Below are 26,990 nucleotides of genomic sequence, written 5' to 3'. Positions count from 1 at the left end.
ATAGGCTGAAGTGGTTAATGTATGTTTTTTAACCAGTGCTGGAATTTCGTGGAGGCCATGAAGGCCATGTCTGCTGTTGCCCCTCAGTTTGGCCTTGTGCCCCTCAAACCAATGACCTGAGGCCACAGTGTATCACACTGTATGACTATCTCCTCTGTCTCTTTCTTGTCAATATGTAGACAGTAGACACCGGTGTCTCTTTCTTATCATGTAGACACCAGTGTTTTTTTGTTGAGATTCTGAAATCTTAACTCCCCCGAGTCCCCATCTTTAAACCAATCCAGTGACTTTGATTTGAGCAGGCTGAGCATTGATCAGATTGTAAATACCATCATTTATCTATTTCAATGAAGATTAGATTATCACCCCTAACCCTTAAATTCAACAAATTCTTTCAATGGACTATAAATCTTGTTTTATTTGATGGCCTTCCTGCCAGCTGGCATTTGGCCTTTGTGCCCTCAAACCATTGACAACACCAAAGGCCAAGTGGCCTTGCCCCTGGCCTTCCTGCCCTGGCATTTGGCCTTTGTGAACTCAAACCATTGACAACACCAAAGGCCAAGTGGCCTTGCCCCTGGCCTAAAATAACGAAATTCCAGGCCTGTTTGTAACAATAATCAAAATCTACAAAGTAACTGGTATAAAAGTGTTCACATGTATACATGTAAAAAATGACGAAATTCCAGGCCAGTTTGCAACAATAATCAAAATCTACAAAGTAACTAGTATACAAGTATTCACATGTATACTAATGGAGTAAAAGTACAATGAATCCGAGTAGTGGAGTAGAAGTAAAACAAAGTATTGGAAATTGTAAATACCCAAGTAAAGTACACATACCTCAAAATTGTACTGTACTGAAGTAAATCTACTTAGTTAATTTACACCACTGATTGAGTGAGTCTCATTACTCAGTCAGATGTTAATCAGTGCGCAGCAGGACAGTATGGCAATGGCTGTATCGCACTGTAATGAACATGACCGATGGTAACCCCCGCGAACTCTCGCGATGTTGTCGGCGGAAGAAGACGACATACGATACGAGACGACTAGACGAGTCTTCCGCACTAGTCAAAACGATGCTGGAGTAGCGGCTGGTGTCGAGCAGCTTGTCAGCCAGCGACACCACTGTGTTTATTTAGGAACAACCTGCGGGCGGCGGCTACTTGTTTGTCCCCCCCAACAACTGCCAAACTTGTGTTGTTGTTGTTGTGCGCGCGGCGGGGTGGGGGAGGTTTATTGTTTTCATGTTGCGCTGTTTTACAGTGTTTGTTGTGCGTGGAAGTACCGCTGGCGTCCTGTTCGCATCTGTTCGGCCGGGAGGGTCACCGTCGACTCCACCGCCCTCTGCTCCACCGACCGAGTGCTTTGGAAAATGACCGGAGAGAAGATCCGCACCCTGCGCAAGGACCACAAGCCCAGCAAGGACGAGGATCTCCTGGAGCCGGACGAGGAGGCTGCGACCGGCGGGACATTCACCACCAGCACCACGGCCAACAAGGCGAACAACAAAAGCAGAGCAAGTAAAATCTTCAGCAATCACAAGTTGGTCAGATCTCCGTCTACACAGCAACAGCAGCAGCAGCAGTCGCAGATCAATGCAAACACAACGAACACGCTGTCATCGTCAACATCGGCGGACGTGCATGATGATGTCGACGCCGACAATAACAAGAACCCCATCGTCAGAACCGGGGAAGAGTTCCCGGTGCACGAGTGTGTGTTCAAGGGAGATGTGCGACGCCTGTCCTCCCTCATCCGGACCCAGAACATTGCACAGAAAGACGTCCATGGTGAGTTCAGTAGCTGTCTAGTAGGCATAAAAACAACATCTTATTACCACTACAGTCCACCTGTTTTAAGGAGAACGGAACCGAATACATGAACGTTTTATGGTTTAGCTTAAGCCAGTGGTCTTCAACAGGGGGTCCGGGACCCCTAGGGGGTCCTCAGAGTTACTACAGGGGGGGGGGCACCAAATCCTTGTGCGATATGATAATTATTTTCAATTAAAAACATTGACCACTCGCATCCCTATTCTGAGGAGAACTTTAGCCAAAAATAGCCGATATACAAGCTCTGCGAGGCGTTGAGAGCTTGTAGATCTGCTATTTTCAGCAAATAGGTTTGGTGTAGACAGAGGTCAAAAAGAGCAGACCAATTACAGAGTGAAAGGTCATGTTTACTACGTATTGACTGTTGAAGTGGCTAAATGTCTGAACAAACATTAACACAAATCCAACATAGACTGATGAGAGTGCTGTCAAACAAGTGATTAAAATCTGCATAACGCATTTATACAATATGTAGAGGGGGTCCCTGCTTCATCTCTCTTCTCAGTTAAGGGGTCCTTGTCCTGAAAACGTTGAAGACCCCTGGCTTAAGCTATTCCTGTTTGGGCCAACACCTTAGAACAGCGATTCTCAAGCTTTTTAATTTCAAGGACCACCAGTTTGACACACACACACACACACACACACACACACACACACACACACACACACACACACACACACACACACACACACACACACACACAGTATATCTCTGGGACTTCAATCTACACTGTAAATCCTCAGTGTTAATTTAACACTGTCTGAGAGTGTACATAGACAGGTCTATTTGTACAGACCCGTAGGTCTCCTACTTCCTATAAATAATTTAGCAGCAGAACACCTGAAACTCCCCCAAGGACTCTTTGGGGTCCCCGGCAGCGACTCCCTGGACCCCACATTGAGAACCAGTGGCATAGGCTATTCCTGGCCAGTTGTGGCCAGATTTGTCCTCAGTGATGATGTTGGAAATATGCTCTTTGGACAAGGTTGTTTTATTCAGCACTGTACAGCTGTTTAACATCACAGAAGGCCTATACTGTCAATCTGCCCAATGTCTATACTGTCAGTCTTGGATGGATGTGTAGCAAACTGTGTGAGGCTTTGAAATCAAATCTATGATGCTGTCTGGTTTCTTCAGCACACACATTTTCACAATTTTGTCAGATGTCTTGGAACTTGAGCCTCTAATTTTCAAACTTTGTTCAACCTTGATGAGGGGGCTGTACTGGAGTTGTTGAAGTCATTATGTATTCCCCTTAGAAGTTCACCTTTTTGTAGATGCAGGCTGCTGCTGGATTGGAATGGATTCATTATACAATAATTACAATCTAGGTACAGTACACTCTTTTCCAGAGAGACTTACAAAGTGCCAAGGTCGGAGTGTGGCATCAACCCTAGTTAACCAACAACAGAGTAAGTGGTCGAGTAATTGCTGTGCTAAGAAAACAGGAACAGGCTACAATATAACTAGAGTTAATACATATTTATCAGATGAATTGGCATACTTATCTAACATTTTACTAGTGTACAGATTGTGAACAACAATTTATTTCTTAGCCAGTGCTGCTCTTATTCACTGTACTGTAATGTAGCTGTAGTGCGAAAACAGGAAGGGTAAACTTTAGGGTCTTACGCGACGTCAAGGACAGGATACTTGTGTGTTATGACTGTTGATGGGTTTCATTGGGTAAGAAGAATCAAATTGGAGACCTTTTCATATACTGGACTGGACAGCCTTTAAAGGAATAGTTCACCCCCAAAAATGTTTTAGTTATTTTTTTAGTTTTTGTCGCAAGACAAAAGACAGTTTGATTATAATACATGTACCCCTGTTGATTCCGGATGGAAACACAAATGCATGTTCTATACTAAATTTGACCTGAGATTTTTTCTCTCTACACCCTTGCTAAAAGTTTAGCTAACAACTTTTAGATCTGCCATTTTCTGCGAATGTCCCCCCCGCCCTCCCAAGAATAGGGATGCTAGGGTTCAAGTGGTTAAGCTGACCACCACAGGCCTACTCCACATTCTTGTGGCATGAAACGGATTGTGCCTTGGCTTGTTGTACCGTAGCCAATGCCCTCTTCATGCAGTTCATCGCAACATCCAGTGAAACCACAAGCTAAATCCCAGACGGTGTTGTATTGTCACCCACATCAGGGTTTGAAACCGGGCAGTTCTGTGTGGATGTGTTGTGGACGCATGTGTGCTCTCTCCCACCAGAGATCTGAGTGGTGGAAGGAGAGGCATGGCTGGGTGGCGCTGATGAGGGAGATATCAGCTTCCTGTGGAGGGACATTCTCCTAAGGCTAACGTGGCAATTTTGCCACCTGGAAAGAGGAGAGGTTGTGTCATTACTGACGGCTTTTTATTCCCCCAAATGTATTACACTTCGTAGCATCTGCCTTGAATGGTTTGAAACATATTGCAGTTTTTTCATACCTCTCAGCGAGCGATGCCATCTTACTGAATGTATGGTTTTTGTAACGTAGTTTGTAGTTCCTTAATAGCCCTGTCTCTTTCTCTTTCATTCTCTCTCAGTCTCTCTATCTCAATGCCTTTCACAAAGCAGTTTGAAGGATTATGCCGTTTCAATTTATGACAGTGGTGTTAGATTGTGGTGCCCTGCCCCTGAAATGCAGCAGCGCCTGTCACAGAGATATTATTTCAGTTTCCTATTGTGAGTGTCAAGGGCAGCCTCTAATCATTTTTATCATTATTTTCCCCCACAGGAAACACGCCGTTGCATCTCGCCATCATGATGGGCCACAAAGGTGGGTAGTGATTACAGATGTCTGTGTGTGTACAGTATTTGCCTTTGTTTGCCTGTCTATCTGTTATTCCAGACCTTACTTGGTGTACGTGGGCAAGGTTATAGATGATTGTGTGTTGTTGTTGCTTTTGTTTGTCTGTAATGTGTAAACCTACAGTATTTGTCTTTCCCGGTCTGTCTTGGTCAGAGATTAATATACTGTATCTCTGCGTTTGTCAGTGCATTTGTCTTTGTCTTTTTCATGTATGTATCTCAATGTACTCTGTTTGTCTAATTGTCTGCCTTCTTTGTTGTTTTGATCTGTGTATTTCGCTGACAAAGTAACACCACCAGACATTTGTCACATATTACACACAACAAAAATCCTAAAAGACTAGATGCTCATCAGGCATTTATAAATACACTGAGAGATTGAGTTAACGGTTCTCAGCCTAATCAAAAGATGGGAACTGGCAATGGAAAACCCTTTTTTCTTTCATGGACATAACATCAGTCCATCTGATGCCTCCAGAGTGGAGGAGATGAGATAGATACACCACCTCTTGATTAGTATGGGATTATTAGACAATGATTATATCTCATGAAATTGATGCAGCACTGTTGGCTCAAACGCTGTAACAGATTGAGGCTGGCGAGGAAGATAATTAGTTGAGGTAAGAGGGGTAATTTCCAACTTCCACAATGTGCACACAGTAGCACTCAGTTCCTGTCAGTTATCATCTGAGTGTACAAGGAGGTGAGAGTCCTTTAGTGGAAGACCCATTAATCTTGAAAAAGTGACATGGCGAAAAGTGATGTTTTCTTTTACACTATGCAGTTGTGTACTGTATTATGCAACACATCCTAGAATAACACACAGTCTAGAACACAGGATGAACGTGTTACGGCCACTTTCAAGCCTCTGTAGTCTGCTTTCACTTGAGTTGCATGAGCTCAACTGAAAGCATGCCTGTGCATAAAATATTAATGGTGCTGGTCTTTTGTGAGTCGATGCCTACACTTAATTTCACTGGGAGTCTTCAGAACATGCTATTGAAAAATTAATGCCTTTTTTTGCAGAGGGCTTTCAGTGAATGCTTCAAGCATAGGGTTACCTATCCTACCCGACTCTCATTTGTTTAGCTCCTGTCACTGGGGCACGAATTTCGAGTGCCCCAATTGATTTCGTAGTCACAAAATCCAATCCTCGCTGCAGGAGTATATTGGGCCTGTCACTGCTTATCGCAAACTCTGTTATAAGAGTGAGGAAGCCCTGTGGCCGATGGGACTCTGTGGAATTGATTGTACTAATGACTTCGCCCTGTTGTGTGGCTGATGTCGTAGCCTCGTCCTCCAGGGATGCCCTGGCCAGACAACACTCACGGCTAAAGCATGAGGTCATAGTTTGGGTGTGGCAGTCCTATTGTGATGGGAGGGGAATGGCAAGCTGTGTCTGTGTGTACAGTCATACAGCAGCTCAACAGTGATGCATCTCCCTAGTTTGTGATGATGAGCAGGTACTCTTGACTTCTGATTTTCCCTTCTTTCACGTCTTAATGAATGCTGTTCTGCAGGAGTGCTGTACAATATGTGGCACATTCTTTACACTTAGGATTGAGCAGAAGCGTGGGAATTTCTGAATTTGCAGCTCAAAGGCTAATGTACTGGACAGTCAGAGCTCAGTGGCAACCTTGCAACTAGTTCCTTTTTGCAGTCAACACTTAAAACCATATCTGAGTCTGACATGCAGTTTTTTGAGCCATTGTCACCATAGTTGCCAAGGGGCACAAGATGAGACCAATTGTCTTCTGGACGCTGTTCTGTATCACTGTTATGTTTACACCGGTGCACAAGTGTAAAGTATAGAGAATGACAGCCTTTTCCTTGTGGCAACGTTTACTTGGCCAGTGGTCTTGCAGATACAATCGTAAGTTATCTAAGATGGGATTTGAGAGATAAAAGATTGCGAGTGATTGAAACCAGTGTGCCTTAAGGCAAAGTTAAGTTTCATACAACCAGTGGTAATCATCCTTCAGATTGGCACTAGAAAAAGCAGCTTGTGCAAAGCAGAGAAGAGGGTGACTGTCTCGAGTTAAGCTAAAATCTCTGAATAGAAATAGAAACTAGTGAGAGCTACTTGGAAGATGATTCCTAACAAGTTTTGGCAATTCTGCACATCTGGGACTTTATCCAAAAGTGTATACTTTTTATATACAGGTTTTGCACTGTGAATTTGGTGTGAAAGATAATGGCACGGATTAAACTGACTTACCATTCTCCTATCCAAAGAAAGAGTTAGTAATTTATGTGCTGCAGTATTTCCCAGAAGATTAAAGTATTTCTCTATCTTGTGACTTGGTGTCGGAGACTGATGTATATAGCAGGGAAGTGAATGAGAAAACCCATTTGCGGATGCCCAGCGTTGTTGGACCGGAGGTTGGCTGAACTTAACAGCCTGCAGAGCCTCTGACAAGTGGCCCATCTGCAGCCAATGCACGTAGCGTAGCGTGAGGGCATTAGATTAGCACAGCGCTCCTCCATCCCTCTCTTCCACTTTCCCTCCGTCCCTCACTCCCTGCTCTGTCACAGATGCATTTGTCTTGGTCAGGAGCCCTCATGCAGCCACTGCACATTATATTCAGCACAGACCCACATGGATTTTGTTTCATCAATGCTTTGTTTCACAAACAGAACGTCAGATGGAATTTTAATTGAACTATCTTGGCTAATAAGTTATAGATTATATTGAAGTATTGGGGTAGTTAAGTACCAAATTCAAATGAATGCCCGGCAGTTGTTTAGTTATGTGTCTGGGGCAACTAAGAAAAGAAGAATTTCAGTAACTCTGTTGGTAAAATTCTAAAACGTAATTCAGACTATTCCTGTGATAACCACCAGATATTCAACTTCATCCTAGGGGAAGCACTGCCCCTCTTTCGGTCTTTTTTTAATTTTGTTTTATACTACTTCGTACTATAATTTATCTTGTTTTTGTGGAGTGGTGGACTGATTTATTATTTATGGATATAATGCATTTCTGTTTTGTCGTCCTACATCGGAAAGCATTTGAGGTCAACTTCTGTTGTTTTTAAATGTGCTGTGTAAATAAAGATGACCTGGACAGAACACAGCCTGGTCTGTAGCCATGGACACATCATGCCCCAGCTATTCAGCCTACAGATTATGTAACATATATATCTGCTAAATGTTGTCGTGATTATTACACAATCATGGAAATCAGCCGGGTGAAATATGGGTCAGGCAGCAGAATGCTGTTGCACTTATCTGCCCGTGGAGCCGCGGGCAAACTCTCCTTGAGGGTTTTCCAGGGAGTCCCAGCAATGAGTAACAGTTTAAAAAAAAAAGTACGATTTTGGCCTTTAATACCTTTATTGGATAGGACAGTAGACTGACAGGAAATGGGGCAGAGATGGAGAGTGATACGCGGAAAAGGTCGTCCGGATCGGGAATCGAATCCGCAAAGCTGCCAGGCATCCATGCCTATGTGGCAATGCCTAAGTGGTATAGCCAGCAGCCACCCCCAGTTTAACATTTTAAGCCCTATTTATGTTTTGGCTTATTTGAAAATAGCCTACCTACAAGCTCACGATAGGACTTGTTGTGAGCTTGTAAATGAAAAAGTCTTCTCTGGGTCCCAGACAGAATCTTTCCAAATGAGGGTCCATGGCCAAATACTTTGGGGTACTTGACATTAAAAGGGCAATTGGGCATGCTCATCTGTGAGGCCTTTTCTTGCTTCTGTGAGGTCTGAATGATTTGGGGACCACTTGCCAAAAATGTTGCAATATGTCTTTTAACCCATTTGAGACAGTAAGCTGGTCTATATTCAGTCACTGCGCTTAGTGATATGTTTTAACCTGTTTTGAAATGATATCATCTTAGTTATTTCTTGTGAGTCACTCAATACATTATTTATCATGGTATCTGTGATGTTGCATCATTGTGTTGCCTTATTAATGATCATTATTTTAAGGCACCAAATTGATTGATTGAATACCTTTAGTAAAAGTAAAAAAAATAAATGATAATAATTTGGCTAAAAGTCCTGGGGACTTGTTTCCTCTGTATTAAATTCCTCAACAGAGCATAGAATATCGACACATTAATACATTTTATCAACAAATACATTTCATCAGCTAGATTTACAGAGGAGAAAAAGGAAAAATTACGTCAGTGTAAGCATCCTAAATTACTGCAAAAAGCATTCATTTCTTTAACCGGTACCTGCTTTTCTAGTCTCTGCCTGTTCAAAATGGCTTCTATTTATTTCTGAGAACTACACATAACTAATCAAATAGAGTTTAAAAAACTCCGAAAAGGCCAATCTACAAGCTCACTTGTAGATCGGTTATTTATTTAGCTATTTTAGTGTTTAATCATTATCAGCCTAATCAATTTAGCAGATTAGAAAAATCGATTAGAACCACCCCCCTCACAAAAAAAAAAAAAAAAAAACACTCAATTATTTGATTAATGGAAGAGGTAATGAATTGAATAATCGCTAAGAAAATAATTGATACTGTAGTTGCAGCCCTAACCAATAACCATAATCATATGCGTTGTGAATATAGCTCTGCGGCAGAGTCCTACCTGTCCAATACTGTATAGGCTTTTGGCATAAACGAGAATAATGTAACAGCCTTGCATGGTTGAATTATAGCATATATTTAACATTTTCATTGATTGTTTAGACTTCTAGCACCTTATTCATTTCCCTTTCCTGTGGCTGGGTGGTCTTTCTTTATATCCTTAATTTGCTCTATGTATTGTACATGGCTGAAACATACCCTGTCAAATCACCTGCTCAGCTTTATTTAACCACATTAAGGCCATATGTTTCCCAGCTGAAAACACAAGGCGCTTTCGTTCAAACGCCTAGAGTTGAAAATATTTAAACTCTGGGCGACCAGAGATGAACATGCAGCACAGAATAGACGCTCATAGCTTTGTCTCGCTTCTGCCGTCAGTGTTCCATTGAAAACAATTCAAAACATATGCTGCACTCAAGACCTTGGTGGACACAGCTCCTAACCCTGGCGTCACTTATTTTCAAAAAACAAAAATTGCAGTTCTATAAGCTCACAATTTGACTTTTATCACTATTTATCATTCAGCAAATATGAGGCTTAAGTGGTTAATTGAATTAGTGCACAGTACGCCACTCAACATTCAACATGCAGTCCAATTCAGATACGTGGGTGGCTAAAGGCAACTGAATTTAATAACAGTAATTTCAGGTCCGTTCCATTTACAGTAAGCATGGCATGCCCCCGCTATGGCATCATGTCAAACGTCTACTGAAAAATGTAATTGGCCTGAAGCATGATATTTATAGGTGGCTTTCAATGGCTGCTACCCGAGGTTAAACACAATTTATTCAACATTTCTCTTCCAACATTTGATTCCCATGTTGGCGATAAGACCTCTCTCCATTCAATCACTTACAGTACATGATGCCATTGGTGTTAGACGAGTAATTCATTTTAAGCGTAACTGCTCTCGGTGATCACCATCGCTAATCGTATCTTTTTATTAGTCGTTAATTACACTCATGGGATACAGCTCCTGCACGGTGTTGTGCAGATTATATGTTTTAATTAGGACGCCGTTTGAAAATATATACTTGCATTGTTATAAAGAATGCATGAGACTTCTGCCCAGTAGACATTAATAAAACATAGACACGGGTGAGCATGTAGATCAGAGTGTGACATTCTAGCTGTGTGATGGATGTGCTCTTAGCTACACAGGCGATACCTTCTTTATGCCCTCTTATGTTGATTAATTGTAGCATTTCTGACTGTCCTTGTTAATGATTTCATCATTAAGACCAGTGCCCCTGGACATGAATTCACACTTTGCCGGTCTACAATTGAATCCCATCAGTGCTCTCCCTGCTTAAACTGTTTAAACACCCTGAGTTGCAACTTGCAAGCTTTCTGAACGTTGGGTAGGAGAAGTAGGACGCAGGCTCTACGTTTACGTCCTTTCGGTGGGGGCTCCTCACTGGCAGGTGCGTCAGTAGGATACAACAGCAGTGACAAGACACAGATATGTGTGTGGGGTGGAACCAAATGGCATAACAACATTGGGGAGAAAAAAAGCCCATGAGAACACCACTCTTGTTTCACGTTTGTTTTTAGAATAGTATTACTGCTACTGATGTTTTGCCAAGCAACAAGTCTGAACTTGAGACACAGTGGTTTTTGTATTGAATTTATTCAGACAACTTAATAGGTCTGACCCAGTGAGCTGGAGATAAAAGACCATATTGTTGAGCAGTCCACACAAGCCACTCATACACTGAATGCCTAAATTGTATATGGCTTTTGTTAGCTTAAATGACAAGAGTCATCTATTGAAATGACTCACCAAACAGACTGATGTGATCCTGGCCCATCAAGTGGCTGCCCCAGTTATCCACTCAACAGATCAATGTCACTCCACTGTTCGTCAACTGCTTTTGCACTGGACAAAAGCAGGTGTAAAATAGGGGTGTTCAACGATAATAGATTTAATAAAGTAAAGGATTTAAAACCAATCCCTATTTTTGGTAGCCTGGCGGGGCCATACGTCATACTGCGTTCACTCACTCATTCCTTCCCCAGTATAACGTCTGGCCTTCGGCCTATTGGCAGCTTGAAAAGTGGGCGGGAGTACTTGCCTTGACAGACAGACTCCTCTAACCAATCAGCGTAGCAAAACATCTCTCAGCCAGTCGGAAGAACGGCAAACAAACACGTCTTTTCGGCCGGCTTGTTTTATCGTTAGAGCGTTAACTGTTACACTTGTTGCATCGCGAGGGCAGCCATTGTTGTTTTGAAAATGCTGCAGCATGCATCTACGAGAGAGTGTTTTTTACTGGTGATTCAGTCAGAGTGTATGAAAGGGTGCGCTCGTTTTATTGTCCACGACATTGCAAGCGGCGCGAAGGCCAGCGGACCTTGGTCCTGCTCTTCGCCCCCGAGCGCCGCAGGCGCGAGTGGCCGCGAAGAGCGGGCCAGGGCCGCGCGGCCGGCGGAGCGCCGCGCGAGTTACGAAGCCGTGGTGAATGCAATCGTTATATTTATGCCCAGGCCGTAAGGCCTGGGCAAGCCCACGATAAACGCCCGCGCAGTCCGGTGCGCATTTCCGAACGCACCCTTTCCCCACACTCGGACTGAAACACCAGTAAAAAACACCATCCCATGCATCTACGTCACCGTCTACTCATGGACCAATCAGGGAAAGCTTTTCACTTGTTGTCAGGAAGACTACGTTTGTTGTGTCCCGATCAGAAAATAATCAGGATACTCGCTGCCTTTGCCGGGAAGGCCAGACGTTATACTGTGGAAGGAATGAGTGAGTGAACACAGTATGACGTCAGGCACCGCCAGGTTATATTTTTGGCACATTATTATTTTTGAAAAACATTTTCTGAAAATGTAAAACAAAAAGGTAAAATATCACAGCTTGTCACATCAATGTGCAGTGTGAGCTTGTAGGCTATTTTTAACTACTTTTCCTCATCACTGTTGTAACCTTATGTGATGAAGTATGAAATAGTGTTTAGTGGTTTATGGGTCTGTTTATGTATAGAATAAGCTAATACAAATAATAAAGAAACTATTTGATTAATCGAAAAAGTAATCGTTAGAATTATCCAATTAAATTAAGAAAATAATTGATAGTTGCAGCCCTACTCTGCAATATATCGAGTTTTCTCTTTTGGAAGTGTGCCTTTTTCTCTTCCGGATCCTGCCCCACTGGATAAGTTAACCTAGTATCATTTGCATGTGAACTGCTGCCAAAACATTGAAAGTGTGTTGGGAACAGTAGGAGTGTGACTACCTCCTCCCAGTACTGATAGAGCTTCATATGGAAGGTACAGTACAGTACAGTAGCATTTGAATTGGCGGTGTTGTCATCACAGGAATTGGCAGCCGAGCAGGAACAGCAGGCTCCCCGTTGCAGTTTGCTGATGAGCTGCCCGGCAGGAAGAAGGGTCATGTATTGTATTCACTGCTGATCTGAATTCTGGAACAAGGAGGGATTGACAAGATTTTATTAATACCAAGGCCGAATGTCGCTTCTGCTTAGGGGTGCAACAATTAATTGAATTCATCATATATATATATATATATATATATATATATATATATATATATATATATATATATATATATATCAATCACTATTTTGAGTATGTCATGATTCCCATGATGAAACCTACAATTATGCCATGACCCACAAGTGGTCCGTGGACCTCGGATTGAGAAACGGAGTGCATCGCCTGGACGGCTGGGCCACAGGGTAGTGGTCCAGCCAGGCACCTAGGCTGATAATCCGGCCTGACAGCGTGTCATGGGTTTGAGTCCCGGTCTCGGCAACCTTTGCTGCTTGTCACCCCCCATCTCTCTCCCCATTTCCTGTCATCCTACTGTATACCTATAAATAAAGGCAGAAAAAGCCCAAAAATATATCTTTAAAAAAAGAAATGGAGTGCATCAAAAGCATCCGTTGTGAGTTGTGACGGCACTCAAGGAGGAGTAGGCTCTGTGCAGAATAGATGAGTACGACGCTAACGTAGTTGTACAGACCTTTCATTTTTGTTGTGTTCCCTTGAGAGAGTTGGAATGTAAAATTAGAGCTTGTTTTCTTTTTTTCTTAAAAGGCAGTGTCAACTTGGAGTTAAAATTAGCTCCCAGGGCATTTTTTCTCTCTGTTTTACAGGAGAGATGAACTAAGCAATGCTTGTGTTACCATGGCAATGTTGGGCTGACAGGAAGTAACCCCAGGGAAACATGGGATGTTGACTCGTTTCAAACTCGTTTTGAGGCCCCTGGCTCTAGTGGTAGAGTGACAGAAATACTTTTTGATGATAATATACCGTAGGCTTGTGTTCTGTATCGCACTATTAGGGCTGCTACTCTCCATTATTTTCTGAGCGATTATTCTGTCGATTACTTTTTTGACGAATCAAATCTTTTAAAAAAAAAGATTTTTTAAATAATAATAACAAACCTTATTTGTATAGCACTTTTTAAGAACAGAGTCACAAAGTGCTTGACGGAAGAATCCACAATATATCATATATCATTTTTGCGATTCTTGGCACAAAAAAGTTTGAAAACTACTGATTTAGAAGGCATTTGTAGAATCGACCTCAGGTCTTAGTGGTTGAAGTGGTTAATGAATTACTCTTCCCTTCTTTACTCTCTTTATTTGACTTTATGCTCACTATCCAGTCAGTAATTAGATATTTTTTATTATGCCTCTCCCCATGATGGCCCATTCTATCTACCCAGTCATTTGAGGTTTTCGGATACTTACTGAAAACCCACCTATTCTCTTTGGCTTTTAATTTCACTTGATCCTCCAATGTGTTTTTATTACTGATGTACATATTTGTCTGCCGATGGGTGCTGTTGATGCTCTGTTTTGTCTCAACCCTGTACAGCACTTTGGTCAGCTTCTGTTGTTTTAAATGTGCTATATAAATAAAGTTTGATTTTATTTGTCTTTCTCTCTCCCTCACAGAGTGTGCCCATTTGCTACTGGCCCACAATGCACCAGTGAAGGTGAAGAACGCTCAGGGATGGAGTCCCCTCGCAGAAGCAATCAGCTATGGAGACAGACAGATGAGTAAGCATCAGTGATTGAGTTAAACTTTACCCACTGAAATGTACTTTCTAAGTGGGGTCCTTCAGGGGGTCCCCAGCAAAATGAGAAACCGTTTAAAACACTTGAGCCTTATTATTATTCTTTTGCTATTTGAAAGTAGCCAATCTACAAGCGGGCAAATCCATATCATTTTGGCGGTCCTTGCCATGAAAAGGTTTGAGAAGTGAGAACTACTGACTTGGATCAATTGGATACAAGTGGCCAGTTCAGTGTTTCAGTTTGATGCACTGCTTGTGTGAGAACAGCTAGCAGGGAGAAACGGAAGGATCAACATATGTGTCCATGCATTCCTCCTTGGCACTGCCTCCCTGTGGGGGCATAAGGCAAGGTTGCCCCCCTTTGTCCATTGGGCAGACCGAGAGAGGGGACATTCCTCAATGCACTCTGAGCTTTTGTGCTGCGATGAAAGGCAATTCATTAGATGTTTCTCTCTCCTCATAGGCCGGTGCTGGACAAGCCCCTCTCTCACCCGGTTGCCTCCCACAGGCATACTACTCATGCTAGAACCGCTATTTCAAGCCCTCAGAATTGAGGGAATCGTGTGATCGGGGGAGTTTGATTCCAAAATGGCCTTTTGAAGAAACTGGCATCCATTCTTTTAAATGGTTATTTAGTGAGTGGGTGGAAAGTCTGGAAACTAATGGCCACTGATAAAAAAAATATATAATTACTGACTGGATAGTGATCATAAGAAGTAATTTTTTCCTAAAGCTTTTATAACGCCCTTCTATACATTGTGTTCGACCAGTGAGATGCTTCACTTGAACAATGGTGTCGGCCTACTAGGGCAAGTCGGGAAATATACAAGTCAGGAATAAATGCCCACCTGTTTGTGCAATACTCCTTTTGGCTTTACCTGATGTAGTTGTTGTTGTACATGTTGTCTGACATGTTGGAATCTGAGCCTGAGGTTTATCTCACATTTTCTCACACGCCACCACTTATATTGGAAAATTGGTGCAGTGAACTCTTTGGCTTGCAGAGTACACCTTCATGATGTCACTGATCACATGGCCCCACAATCAATCCTTCAGTTCGAGTTTCTTATTTCCACACAACAACTCTAAGGTATATTAATGACATAGTTCAAAGTTGAAAATGAGTCGTACTTGGCTTTAAGCCGATAGGTTGGGCTTTAGGGAAGCCGGTGCCCGCCATACTCCTTCCAAACACCCAGAGATTTGGTGCGTACGTTTTTAATTACATTTTTTGGTTGTTGGAAACTGTGAGTCTAACCGACTTGCCACACACCTTTGAGCCTGTTCGGTTGGATAGCACACCCAGGTTATACCCAGGACAGACAGACACAGGTTTTGTGAATTTATAGATGATGGATGTTGCTGATGTTGGTCACTAGAGCAGAAAAGCATGAAGTTGAAGTTTATCCTTCCTGACCCTCTGTAAAACACCTGCTGCTGCTAAACTAACCGCTCACATAATGTATTGAATCATAAAATGCACACTGAATCTATTAGCCTCTATGTGTACAGATACCTTCTCAGGAGGATCACCGTGCACTCGCCTGGTGAAATAGTGAGGGCCAGAAGGACAGGTTAGCTTAGAGTTCCGACTCTGGCAGCTGACTCTTTCGTTCTTACACTCAAGGAACGTGCCGCCGGCGCCTTTCTCACCATAAACCCCTTGGTATGGTCTTTTCTTCCAGTGGCTGGCTGGGACCTTTATGGATTGTCTGGGAAGCCAGACGTACTGTACATTAAGCACTTTAAACCACGTCGTCCCTATTTTTGGCACATTTTCAAAAATTGCAGCTGCAAGCTCACAATGCGATATTAAAGTAGTGACCTTGTAGATCGCCTATTTTAATCGCATGACACCGCATGAAAAAATTGGACCTAATTGGTTAAGGCTTATCCGTTTCTTGCATCCCCTGCGTCCAATGCATGGAACAATCATGACAAGAGGCCTGCGTTTCCCTGTATTTATGGTTCCACTATTTCTTTGTTTCAAAGGATTTTCAAAAAGAATTCCCAAACTTTACAAAATTAAAAACAAATTCAAAGATTTTGTAAAAAAAAAGGGGGAAAATAAATGAGTTAGAAAAAAGAAGTGGTGACAATAGCAGATCTACAAACGATCTAGGTTTGAACGCGGCAAATTCCAGCGTTGAGAGAAAGTATCACTTGAGATGATTGGCAAGGCTCCGTTTGTCTATCTTGGCTCCTATCACAGTCATTCTACTGCAACAATGGATCTTCTCTGCATTTGACTGAGAAATGGCTGATCTTGCTCAATGTTAAATGGTTGCACCTGGCCTGACCTTTTATTTTAGTTTTACCTGACTTTTGTGATGGCACAAGAGTGTTAAGAGGAAACTGCCTATTTCCCCCTATTCAGCGCAATCAACATAGTTGCTTTTGGGGTTAGCCTAGCAAAGCACTGTAAGCATGCAACTCAGCATTTTTCAAGAGTTAAGTACGGGATGTGAATTCTTGTCTTGCTTCGTTTTAGAGCAGTGGTTCCCAAACACTGGGTCGGGGGCCATTTTGTGGTTCAGTCACAGGCAAATAATCCTTTAGTTTTGTTGTAGTTTTCCTGCATTTTAATTTTGAAAGTTAGAAAAAATAAGTGGTGACAATAGCAGATCTACAAGATCTATTATTTTCAATAGTTTGGGTCCTGGAAAGACATTGAATTTCTCTTTTGGGTCGCATGCTAAAAAGTTTGGAAAACACTGTTCTAGAGTAAATAAAAGTATTGAAAGCTGCTAACAGTGTTCATCCTGACCTTGAGGATTTCTAGTACTGTGAAGTTCAGTAGCTCTATACACGTCATCACTGTATTCTATAGCTTTTTGTATTTCTTTAGTTGATTATTAATAGTAAACTATTATTAGCAGTTTTGCAGAAAAACGTAACCACTTGACTTGACTTTAGCTCTGTATATACAATAGCTGGTCTACAAGCTCAAACCTTGACGACTTAACCCATTCAGGCCGGGTACACATTTTAGTGTATGGGAGGGGCTTACAATACATGTACAGTATGTATCAACATATTTGTTTTTGTAGGCTAATTTCTGATTTGGGCCTAACTATAGGTTATGCCTAAATGGGTTTGTTGAGATGCAACTCATTGTGAGCTTGTAGATCGGCAATTTTCGTTATTTACGGCAAATTATTTTTTGAAGATATTGAACTCTTTATTCATCTATTTTGTGACATTGTGGAAGATCGATTTTTCGGCTCTAATAACATGCCCCAAAATAAGGACGGCGGGTTAGAAGTGGTTCAGCAGAGTTGGTTATTGTCAGCTAACACGTGCTCTAATGCGACGTTTTGTCAACTCTGTTTGTCAGCCGTTGATGATGACTGAACGTCTGCACAAGAAGCCAGAATGTGGCTTGGAAGTGGACGTTGTCATGTGTTTTGTTCAGGGAGAGCCATTTATTGTCCCCACTTGCCTTCCCCGAATGCAGCTGGCCTTTCTACTTTAAGAGCAGTGCACAACACATTTTGAGGCCGTCACAGTTCTGTTGGCGTTTATTGGGCAGGGAAGTGTTTTTCCATGTGGGCCTCAGACAGTAATGTGCTTGGTGCTCGGTTTTCAAATATGGGACAAGGCTTGGTGCTCAAAATATGAAGTGTGAGGCAGCCTGAATTTAAGCAGGTGGTACTTTTTTAAACTACTTTGCACAAGAAGAGGACTAGCCCAGGGGTATTCAACTAGCTTTAGACAGGGGGGGCACACAAGTGTTCAAATGACCTGAGGTCGGGGGCCACAAGACAAAATATTAACAAAATATTCATGGTTAACGTTTAACTGTTAACTGGCTAATTTATTTTGGTGCAAGTGTGCCCGCCGTGACCAAATGTGAAGCGTTTTGACCTTGTAGATAGGCTATTTGCGATATTCTGAATGTTTTACAATTTCTGAAAGTATCAAATGAGATATTACAATATAGCAATATCCCAAAGTGTATCACACTATGAATATAATATTGTAGCCTGGCTAAGATGATATGTTTTAACTTGATTAGCAAAAATAATAGCAACCTCTTAGCTCTCTTGTCCCAAAAGAAAGAGCAATATCTCACACTGCCAGTAGATTGTTTCATGCAGAAGGACTAATAGTGTGGTGCTGCTCAAGATGCCCACTGTCTACTTTCCATGCCCTCAGTCTGGAAAATATGAGCCTTCTGTAAACTCTAACAGGGGTAGGCAACCTTAGGCACGAGTGCCAACATTGGCACAGGGGAGGGTGATCACTGGCACACTGGCAGAAGTGTGAGTGTTATTTTCATTTTTTTTATTTTCAAAATTAAATGAGGTCACCTAATTTACAGCAAATTTCATCCTGCACATAATTCTACATCCATTAAAACTATGAACTCTGACTGGGGAGGGAGTTGTGGAGATGTGGATTATTGATCATTGACTGGGGAGGGAGTTGTGGAGATGTGGATTATTGCTCTAATGATCGTTATAACCAGGGGTGCATTGGTGATTCGATGTGTGGGGGGTCCAGGGTTTCCTGCAGGAAAAAGTCTTGACCAGGGGGGGACCTCATGGCGCACGCGCAAAATCTTTTGATACTTAATTAATTTGAGTAATTAATTCACTTAATTTTTAATATTAACTCTCCTACTGCCAGATTATTTATTTATTTATTGGGTCTGGCGCCATCAAAAAGCGGCTTATCTTGGCGACGTTATAGTAGATAGACAGACAGACATTTATTTATTTTTTTTTTTTTTTTTTGGTTGTGCAATAGTGCACTTTGGTCTGCCAGGCAGCAGAGGGCGGCGTCATGCGAGAATGAATGTGAATTTGCCTGTTGTGTTGAAGAAGAAGAAGACCAGTCACTGGCAACAGAGCCTTACAGCCGGAGGAAATCAACAAGGAAGTGAATTGTTCTCCGTTGATCTAACGCATAATGGATTTTTTACACCATCACCGCGGAAAATGTGTTTACAGTAGACGGCCGCGCGACCCCTCATCAGCTTACAGTCATCAGACGAACGAACCGAACGAGCGCCGTATTGGCATCGAGGTTCTGTAAAAAATGGGGCGAACGTTAACGTTCAAAGCGTGGGAAGAGTTAATTCTTATTTTTGCCCTATGAAAAACACATGAATGTGCCCATGATGACGGAAAACACAACTACATGCTATCATCCACATTTATTCAACATTGAATAACTACGTTTTTCACAGGACAGTGTAACTTTTTATTTTCCCCCAGGTTAATCAACCAGCACTCGTGCCATATAAATAGAAGTCTACAGCACAGTAAAAAAGTAACTAAGTAGATTTACTTAAGTACTGTACTTATACTGTACAAAGGAGATTTTCAGGTATTTGTACTTTACTTGAGTATTTCCTGTTTTCAGTACTTATTTACTCCACTACATCTGGGATCCAAATATTTTACTTCTACTCTTACAAAGTTAACTTTAGTTACTTGTTACTTTGGAGATATAAATGTTTATACTATAAAACATACATTAATACATTAACATACATAAAAAAAATAAGTTGTTCTTTAACTTCTTCGGTGCCATTATGTAAAGTGGGACCTCTTATATTGCCAGTTCGCCACCAAAGGGTTAAAAAAATAGTGTGCACGCTGGTGTACGAATTCGTGCACAGATAATGCACTATGCATGTACACGCATTTCACAGCTTTTCAAACAAAAAAATCCGCTTGGAAATCCGTTCAGGCATTCAGGAGATACCAGCCCTTATGTTTTCTTCAAATGTAAACAAACATGGCTGCCATGTTTGAAAGATAGGGTTGGTATGGGGGTTAAACATGCAATTTCGCGATCGCGATCATGCCTAGTACATTGTTGGAAGTCCAAAAAGTTTTTTTGATTTTTTTTTTCTTTTTTCTTTTTTTTTTTAATACCCTTGGGGGGGCGGGGGGTTTTTCTGGCCGGGCGGGGCGCCTGGCCTGTAAAGTGCTGCAGGAAACCCTGGGGTCACTTAACTCCTACTATACAGGTACATATGATATGCATACAGGCTAGTTTCTTTGTTAAAATACCCTGTTGTGACACTAAAGCGTTGGGGGGGGGGGGGGGGGTTGGCATCAATGCATGTCCGTTTGCGTGAGAGGCATGACCCCTGCTCAGAAAAGATATGGGGCGGCGGGGGCGCACGACCCCGGACTAATTCAACACTGAATATAATTTATTATATGGGTTATAACAATGTCCTGCCAATCAAAATATGTCCGATTTTTTTTATGGCGTGTCATTAAAATGTATGTTGACATGGCACACTGACTATCTAGAAAATAAAAACATGGCACTTATTTCAAAGAGGCTGCTGTCCCCTGCTCTATAAGTACGCTTACAGTACATGTGTTGGTATGTCTGGAGATATAGCTTGTTGTGTAATTATCTTTTTATGCCATTTGAATTCATCAAATGGCATAGTTTTTTATTATCACACTCATTCCAAAACCTTCCAGGAGATTCCTAGACTTTTTGCCCAGTTTCAAATGAAAAATCTTCCTTTTTTAATATTGAAATTATTTTGGAGGAAACATGCATAACAATAAAGCAATGTGGCATGTTTTGGTTATATATCACCATTAAAACCAGGAAAGCATCCTGTGTCCTTTTGCGTTCGCTATTCAAAAATAGCAGATATATAAGCTTAGCTCACATCATGAAGTGAGCTTGTACATCAGCAATTTTTTTACTTTGTTTTGGCCAAATCTTGAAAGTGAGAAATACTTATTTAGAAGGCATTTGTAGAATCGGCCTCAGGTCTTAATGGGTTAATGCAAATTCAGTGGAATTGTGACCACACACTGTGGATGTAATGTGCTGTGCTGTGCACTCCATCTCATGTACAGATGATCTGCTAGAATTCCAGTCCTCCTCATGAACAGTGCATTCTCCCATCACATGTGCAGAGTACTCTTCCATCTCATGTACAGATGATTCTCAGCATCTGGCACACTATGCAGCTCTATGGGAGACCTCACCAGACCACTACACTGCCTGCACCACTGTGTTGAGCTGCATCTTAAAACCCATTAACACCTGAGTCCTATTCTACAAAGGAATTCTCGCACTCTCAAGATTTTTCAGAAATCTAGAGATGTACGGCCCGGATGGCTAGGTTAGCGGTCCGTGCACCTGATGGCGTGGGTCGCGGGTTCGACTCCCGATCCCGGTGACCTGCATGTCACAAGTTCACAACGTGTCGCATTGCGATGCGTTGTGAGCTTGTAGATCTGCTATTTCTACAATTTAGTAATTGATAGATTATAATCTATCAATTCTATCAAAGCAAAAAAAAAGAAATATGTATAAAAAAATATTTAAATAGCAGATGTACAAGCTTGCGGCACGAAGTGACGCGCAGCTTACTGCTGCTTACCTGTGTCAATATTTACTAACCACTATTCCCTGGAAAGTGTCCAGCAGCAGTTATCAAGTGGCCCCAGGTGTAGTTGTTAAGTGGCTGAGCTGATGTGTGCCATTGTAGACATCTTACTAGACGTCAATGCCCTGCCTGTCTTTACCCATTAGTGCATGGATGTGAATTGCTAAGAGCTGCCACTTAATTTAAGGCACAAAAAAGACCGAGGATGGTCTGTGTGCGGTGGGTATCTCTGCTCATGTGTGCTGGGTGGTCCATTGGCAGATGGTGAAGCGGTCTCCCCTCCCCGACCTGCACTGGAACGCCACGGATCAGGGGGAGCCCCTATCCAGAGATTGTCCACATTCATTAGCCAGCTTCAGAGACACCCCCAGAGAGTGTGTGTGTGTGTGTGTGTGTGTGTGTGTGTGTGTGTGTGTGTGTGTGTGTGTGTGTGTGTGTGTGTGCGCGTGCGCGCGCTCTTATTTGGCCTACTTTTAACACTGGCACCAGCAGTAACTCCCCAGCCTCTTTGAGATCCCCTGAGCCCTGTGGTGCCCACCGGATATACCATTATGAACAACGTGTTAGTGAGTTGGTTCTCAAAGTGGGGTCTGGGGACCCCCAGGGGTCCTTGAGGGAGTTCCATTGGGTCTCCACCTCCCCAGCTAAAGGATAGTTAGGAACCAAATGGACCCTTATGTGTATGTATGTACGTAACTCAGAGAGTGTACAAATTGAACCAGATGGACCCTAACGGCCCGGTTCCATTTGGTTCCATTTGTACACAAATGTACACAGTTAAATTAACATTGATTTTACAATGAAAATTGGGGTCTCAGAGATAGAAATGCCATTAACTGGGAGTCCATAGCCTTATGCATGCCAAACTGGGGGTCCCTGAAATTAAATTGTGTAGAATCACTGCTAGAGCTGTCTTCTCAATTATGGGGGGGTCCCTGGCATATATTTTCAAATGGTGTTCAATTTAGTAGTAGTAGTAGTAGTAGTATAGTGTCAATTTGGGGGTCCTTGACATGAAAAGGATTAAGAACCACTGTGTTATTGCACATACCAGTGTGTGTGAGAGAGAAATATAGAGAGAAAAATAGATCACAGGTCCACATTTCCTAGCTAATAGCTAGTCCAGCTAGCTATTAGCATCTCACTCCATTGTTGGAATGTCTTGGTGACATAAAAGCCCAATATATTTCCCTCATTTTCCATTGGTCTCTAATTGGCCTAGTCATGTCGTCGTGGAATCCTCTGCCTCTATGAAAGCAGCACAGTTAGCAATCTATGGTGTACAACTGGTGCTCCCACCCCCTTGTAAAATGCTTCCCAAACCTTCCAGTAAAGGCTGGTCGGGTGTGGCTCAGTTGTTGTCTTTTCTTTAAATATCACTACTTGTTTGAGAGCGAGCAAAGCAAAGGGACACATACTGTAGCGAGCCACGGGCGCGTCACACTAGGCTCTGTGAAAGCTCTGTTAATCTGGACAGTCATGGGTAAAAGTCTCCCGTGTGGGTATTCGCCTCCCCCAGGTCATTAAGGAGCTTATAGACGCACCTCATTAGCAGTGAGGTTTTTATACGTTCCTCTCCTGGACTCGTTGCCTTTGAACTTCCAGGAGCATGCTGATCCCCGCAGGCGGTGAGGTGGGATCACTCCGTTTAACCACCTACTGCACTGTACTGTACTGCCGTAGCAGTGGTTCCCAAACCTTTTAGCTTGTGACCCAACTAGTGAAAATAGCGATTCGCGCTGTGTGGTGAGGTTGTAGATCAGCTATTTTCACTACTTCTTAAACATTTGTCTTCTAATTTATAGAATTTCTTAGATTTTTCTTTAATTAATTAAATTACTCAAATCAATCATTGCATTTCTTTTAATTCATGAAAATCTGAGCTTTTTTTCATGTTTGGAAATGATGATAATTGAAAATGTACGTAGGAAATAAAAACATAAGGGACCCACAAAAACGTGTCTCCGACCCACAAATGGCTCCCGACCCAGTGTTTGGGAAACAGTGCTGTAGAGTCTCCTATCTGCCCACAGGAAGTCAGCGTAGCACTGAGCCGCATGTCACTGGGTGTGGATTGTGTGTTTTTAGAGTGCACGCCTCAGATTTTTGGCATAGGCTGATGTTTTGCCATAGGTGTTATAACTCACCCAACTGACTGAAGTTGAACATATGCACACATGGCTTCCCCCCACACACACACACACGTGCGCGCGCACACGAGAGTGGTGTACGTTAACTGAATATTATAAACCAGCACATTTTCTTGTTATGTGTTGGATTTTGTTTTTATTTTTGCTTTGTTGCTTTCTTTTTCTTTTTGTGGTTCCTTCAATGTAAAGGCGTGTATGTTTTCCCTTTTCCCTTCTATGGCACGTTCCTTTAACAAAATATGGAGAAATGTGCCAAAACTATAAACATAAAAAAATAAAGTTTAAAATGTAATTAAAGTAGAAAGTCATTGCCAGTTGTCTATAAGTTGCACCTAAACCTGTTTCTTGTCTCTTCTCTGTTCAGTCACAGCGCTGCTGAGGAAGCTGAAGCAGCAGTCCAGAGAGAGTGTGGAGGACAAGAGACCTAAGCTGCTGAAGGCTCTTAAAGAGGTACACACACGCTCCTCCTCCCCTCCATCATCTGCTCTCTGATCCTCATTTCAAATGATGCTCTCCCTGACATTCTATCCTCCAACCCTGCCATCCAGCTCCCTTTTCCTGTTCTAATGCTTTTATCTCTCCTCTCCTCTCCTCTCCTCTCCTCTCCTCGAAGTGTAGTCAGCAGCAGTCTTCCTGGTCAGATTTTGTCGAACGAACACACACACACACACACACACACACACACACACACACACACACACACACACACACACACACACACACACACACACACACACACAGACACAGACACACACGCACTTGTATGTCTGTGCAGTTCTCTTTCAGGCACAATACAAACACCACCCTCTCCCTCTCAGTGTCAGTAGGCCAGTGTCTTTCTCTAATTGCTGTCATCACAAATTCACAACACAGGCAGGGACCTTCGTGTTCACTATATGACCAGCATATCCCACCCGCCTGCCTTCACTGCCCACTGTCAGACACATGAAGGGAGCATCAGGGACGGATGGGAGTTTGACTTATGCTTTGCAGTATGGCGGTGTCATGGGAGTTTAATGCTTATGCTTCGTAGAATGGCGGTGTCATGCGTCAAAAATAGACGTCTGGCAAGCTCACGATCCGTTGCGGTTGCGACGCGTTTTGAGCTTGCACAGTGGCTATTTTCAGCGCCACACTGCCGTATGACGGTGCATAAATTGTGCATCTGAGGGAGGTACGGTGAAATGGAAGAAGGAAGAGGGGTTGAGACGAGGGAGGCAGAAAGCATTGTGGGAGATATTGTGCACAGCGTGTTGGCCTAATGGGTTGGTAACGGGGATGGTCTCGGGTTCAAACTCGTCAACAATGTGTCCTTGAGAGAGATACCGATGCTCCTTTCCTGCTGACTCGTTGTCTGTCACACAAAGTCAGGCAAATGGCTGAAATGTGACAAAAGGTCCAAGCCAGAGGATGAAAAGAGAAGGGAGGGGACAGAATGATGGAAAGGTAATTGTGAGGAGGTCAAGTTTATTTATAAAGCATATTTAAACACAACAAAATAATGTTGATTAACTTCAGCTAAGACAATGAAAATTACCGTTTCAGACATGTTACCTGCTTAAGCCCAGGCTATACTTATCAAATCATATTACAACAACAACATGGCAAAAATAGTCAATCTAAACGGCTTGTGCGCTTGTAGATCTCCTAATGTTGACTATTATGTTTGACAATATAATGACATGCCCGTAATAGAGAAGCCAGGTTGAAAGTGGGTACATTTCTTTAACAATGTTATTACTTTACTTCACAATGTTACATGTTAATGTTACAATGGTGTTATATGCAGGAGTTCACTAAGTTAAAGTTACAGGAAAACATAATACTGTATCACAAGTTGGATTGACAGTTGGATGAAAGCAAGTTAGGATTTTGTGTAACATGTTTACACTGTTGAACTACCTCCAAACACACAAGGTCTAATGCCCCCTCCTGTGATCTTGCCACCCCCCAACCCCAGGTTTGGAAACTGTAGTGCACACCAAGCACTATAATTATAATGATAACTATAACTGAAGATAATGTTTTTTAAATCGTTCTAACTCAGGGGAAAGAGTCCACCGGCACCCCACAACCCCTAACTATGACAGTGATCAAAGTTAGAGTGATTTGTTTGGAAGGCCCTTAAAGCTATACTGTGTAAGTTGCTCAACTAGTGGTCAGTAGCGTTATAGCAAACCGCGGTCGCGTCTGCTTTTCTGCTAGACTTCTAGACCAGCGTAAACAAAGCTGTTGAAGCAAGCTATTTCCTGAAGAGACGCAAGATGCACTGTGGTTGGCCGGTAGTGTATCATGTGTGTATGATCTGCAATGTGATTGGCCAACGTATACACAACGTATACGGATGATGCTGATGACGTAATTTTGCTGGGAAATCCCGCCCCTGTCACGGCTAAGTTGAAAACATTTAAAGAAAAGGCTTTTGGGGCTGAAATGAACGGAGTGGGGGTTCTAAAACTTTAGCGATTTAACTTTTTTGGTGCCATGATTGTTTCTCTTCAATGTCCCGCGATGCCATGGTCTCCATAGACTTCCATGTAATTTATAGTGCACGGATCGTGCACGCCCATGCCTAGATTGATGCACCACGTGTGTGCCCACTGTTCACAGCTTTCAAACAAAGAAATTGGCTTGGAAATCCGTTCAGGCATTCATGATTTATCAGCCATTATGTTTTCTTCAGATGTAAACAAACATGGCTGCCATGTTTGAAAGAATGGGTTGGTATGGGGGTTAAACATGCAATTTCGCGATCGCGATCATGCCTAACACATTTCTGGAGGTCCAAAAAACATTAAAAAAAAAAAAAAAAATCTTCAAAAACGGCCCAAACTCAGGAAACTCGGGGTTGGCACAGCGGTGGTACCAATACAAACTCGGGAAACTCGGGGTTGGCACCATATGTGTTAATAGTTAGGACAATTTTAAGATATGTTTTATAAAAAAAGTTACATAGTATAACTTTAACACTCAATTAGATTCTTAAAACAGAATTTAAAAGAGTCAGTGGTAACCTATTCCAAAGCCTTGGGGCAACATTAGAGAACTGAAGGCACAGGTTGCCCTTAGTTTTTAACTGGGGCTGAGGAGAAGTGAGGAGAGGGATGGAGGTGGAGACAGAGAAAGAGAGGGGGGGGGGGGGGCAGTGCCGAAGAGCTTAGAAAAGAGGGGGAGGTGAGAAAGAGAGCACTTCAGAAGAGGGAATGA

At 42.4% G+C, this 26,990-nt stretch overlaps 1 protein-coding gene across 1 annotated transcript in view; it reads left to right on the top strand.

Moving 5' to 3' along the window:
• The first annotated feature begins 1,098 nt into the window (after nt 1-1,098).
• LOC308283677 (ankyrin repeat domain-containing protein 13C-like) overlaps nt 1,099-26,990 on the top strand; it is a 52,842-nt gene continuing 26,950 nt past the window's right edge. The window contains exons 1-4 of the mRNA XM_080724146.1: nt 1,099-1,796; nt 4,571-4,612; nt 14,131-14,235; nt 24,148-24,233. Of these exons, the coding sequence (XP_080580272.1) occupies nt 1,379-1,796; nt 4,571-4,612; nt 14,131-14,235; nt 24,148-24,233 (651 nt within the window). The 5' untranslated portion in view covers nt 1,099-1,378. The remainder of the gene's footprint in view (nt 1,797-4,570; nt 4,613-14,130; nt 14,236-24,147; nt 24,234-26,990) is intronic.

This window comes from Nannobrachium achirus (genome assembly GCF_963921795.1).
Source record: "Nannobrachium achirus genome assembly, chromosome: 1".
Classification (NCBI taxonomy): domain Eukaryota; kingdom Metazoa; phylum Chordata; class Actinopteri; order Myctophiformes; family Myctophidae; genus Nannobrachium; species Nannobrachium achirus.
The sequence above is the reverse complement of the archived record's forward strand: the minus strand, read 5'-3'. Positions and strand labels throughout refer to the sequence as shown.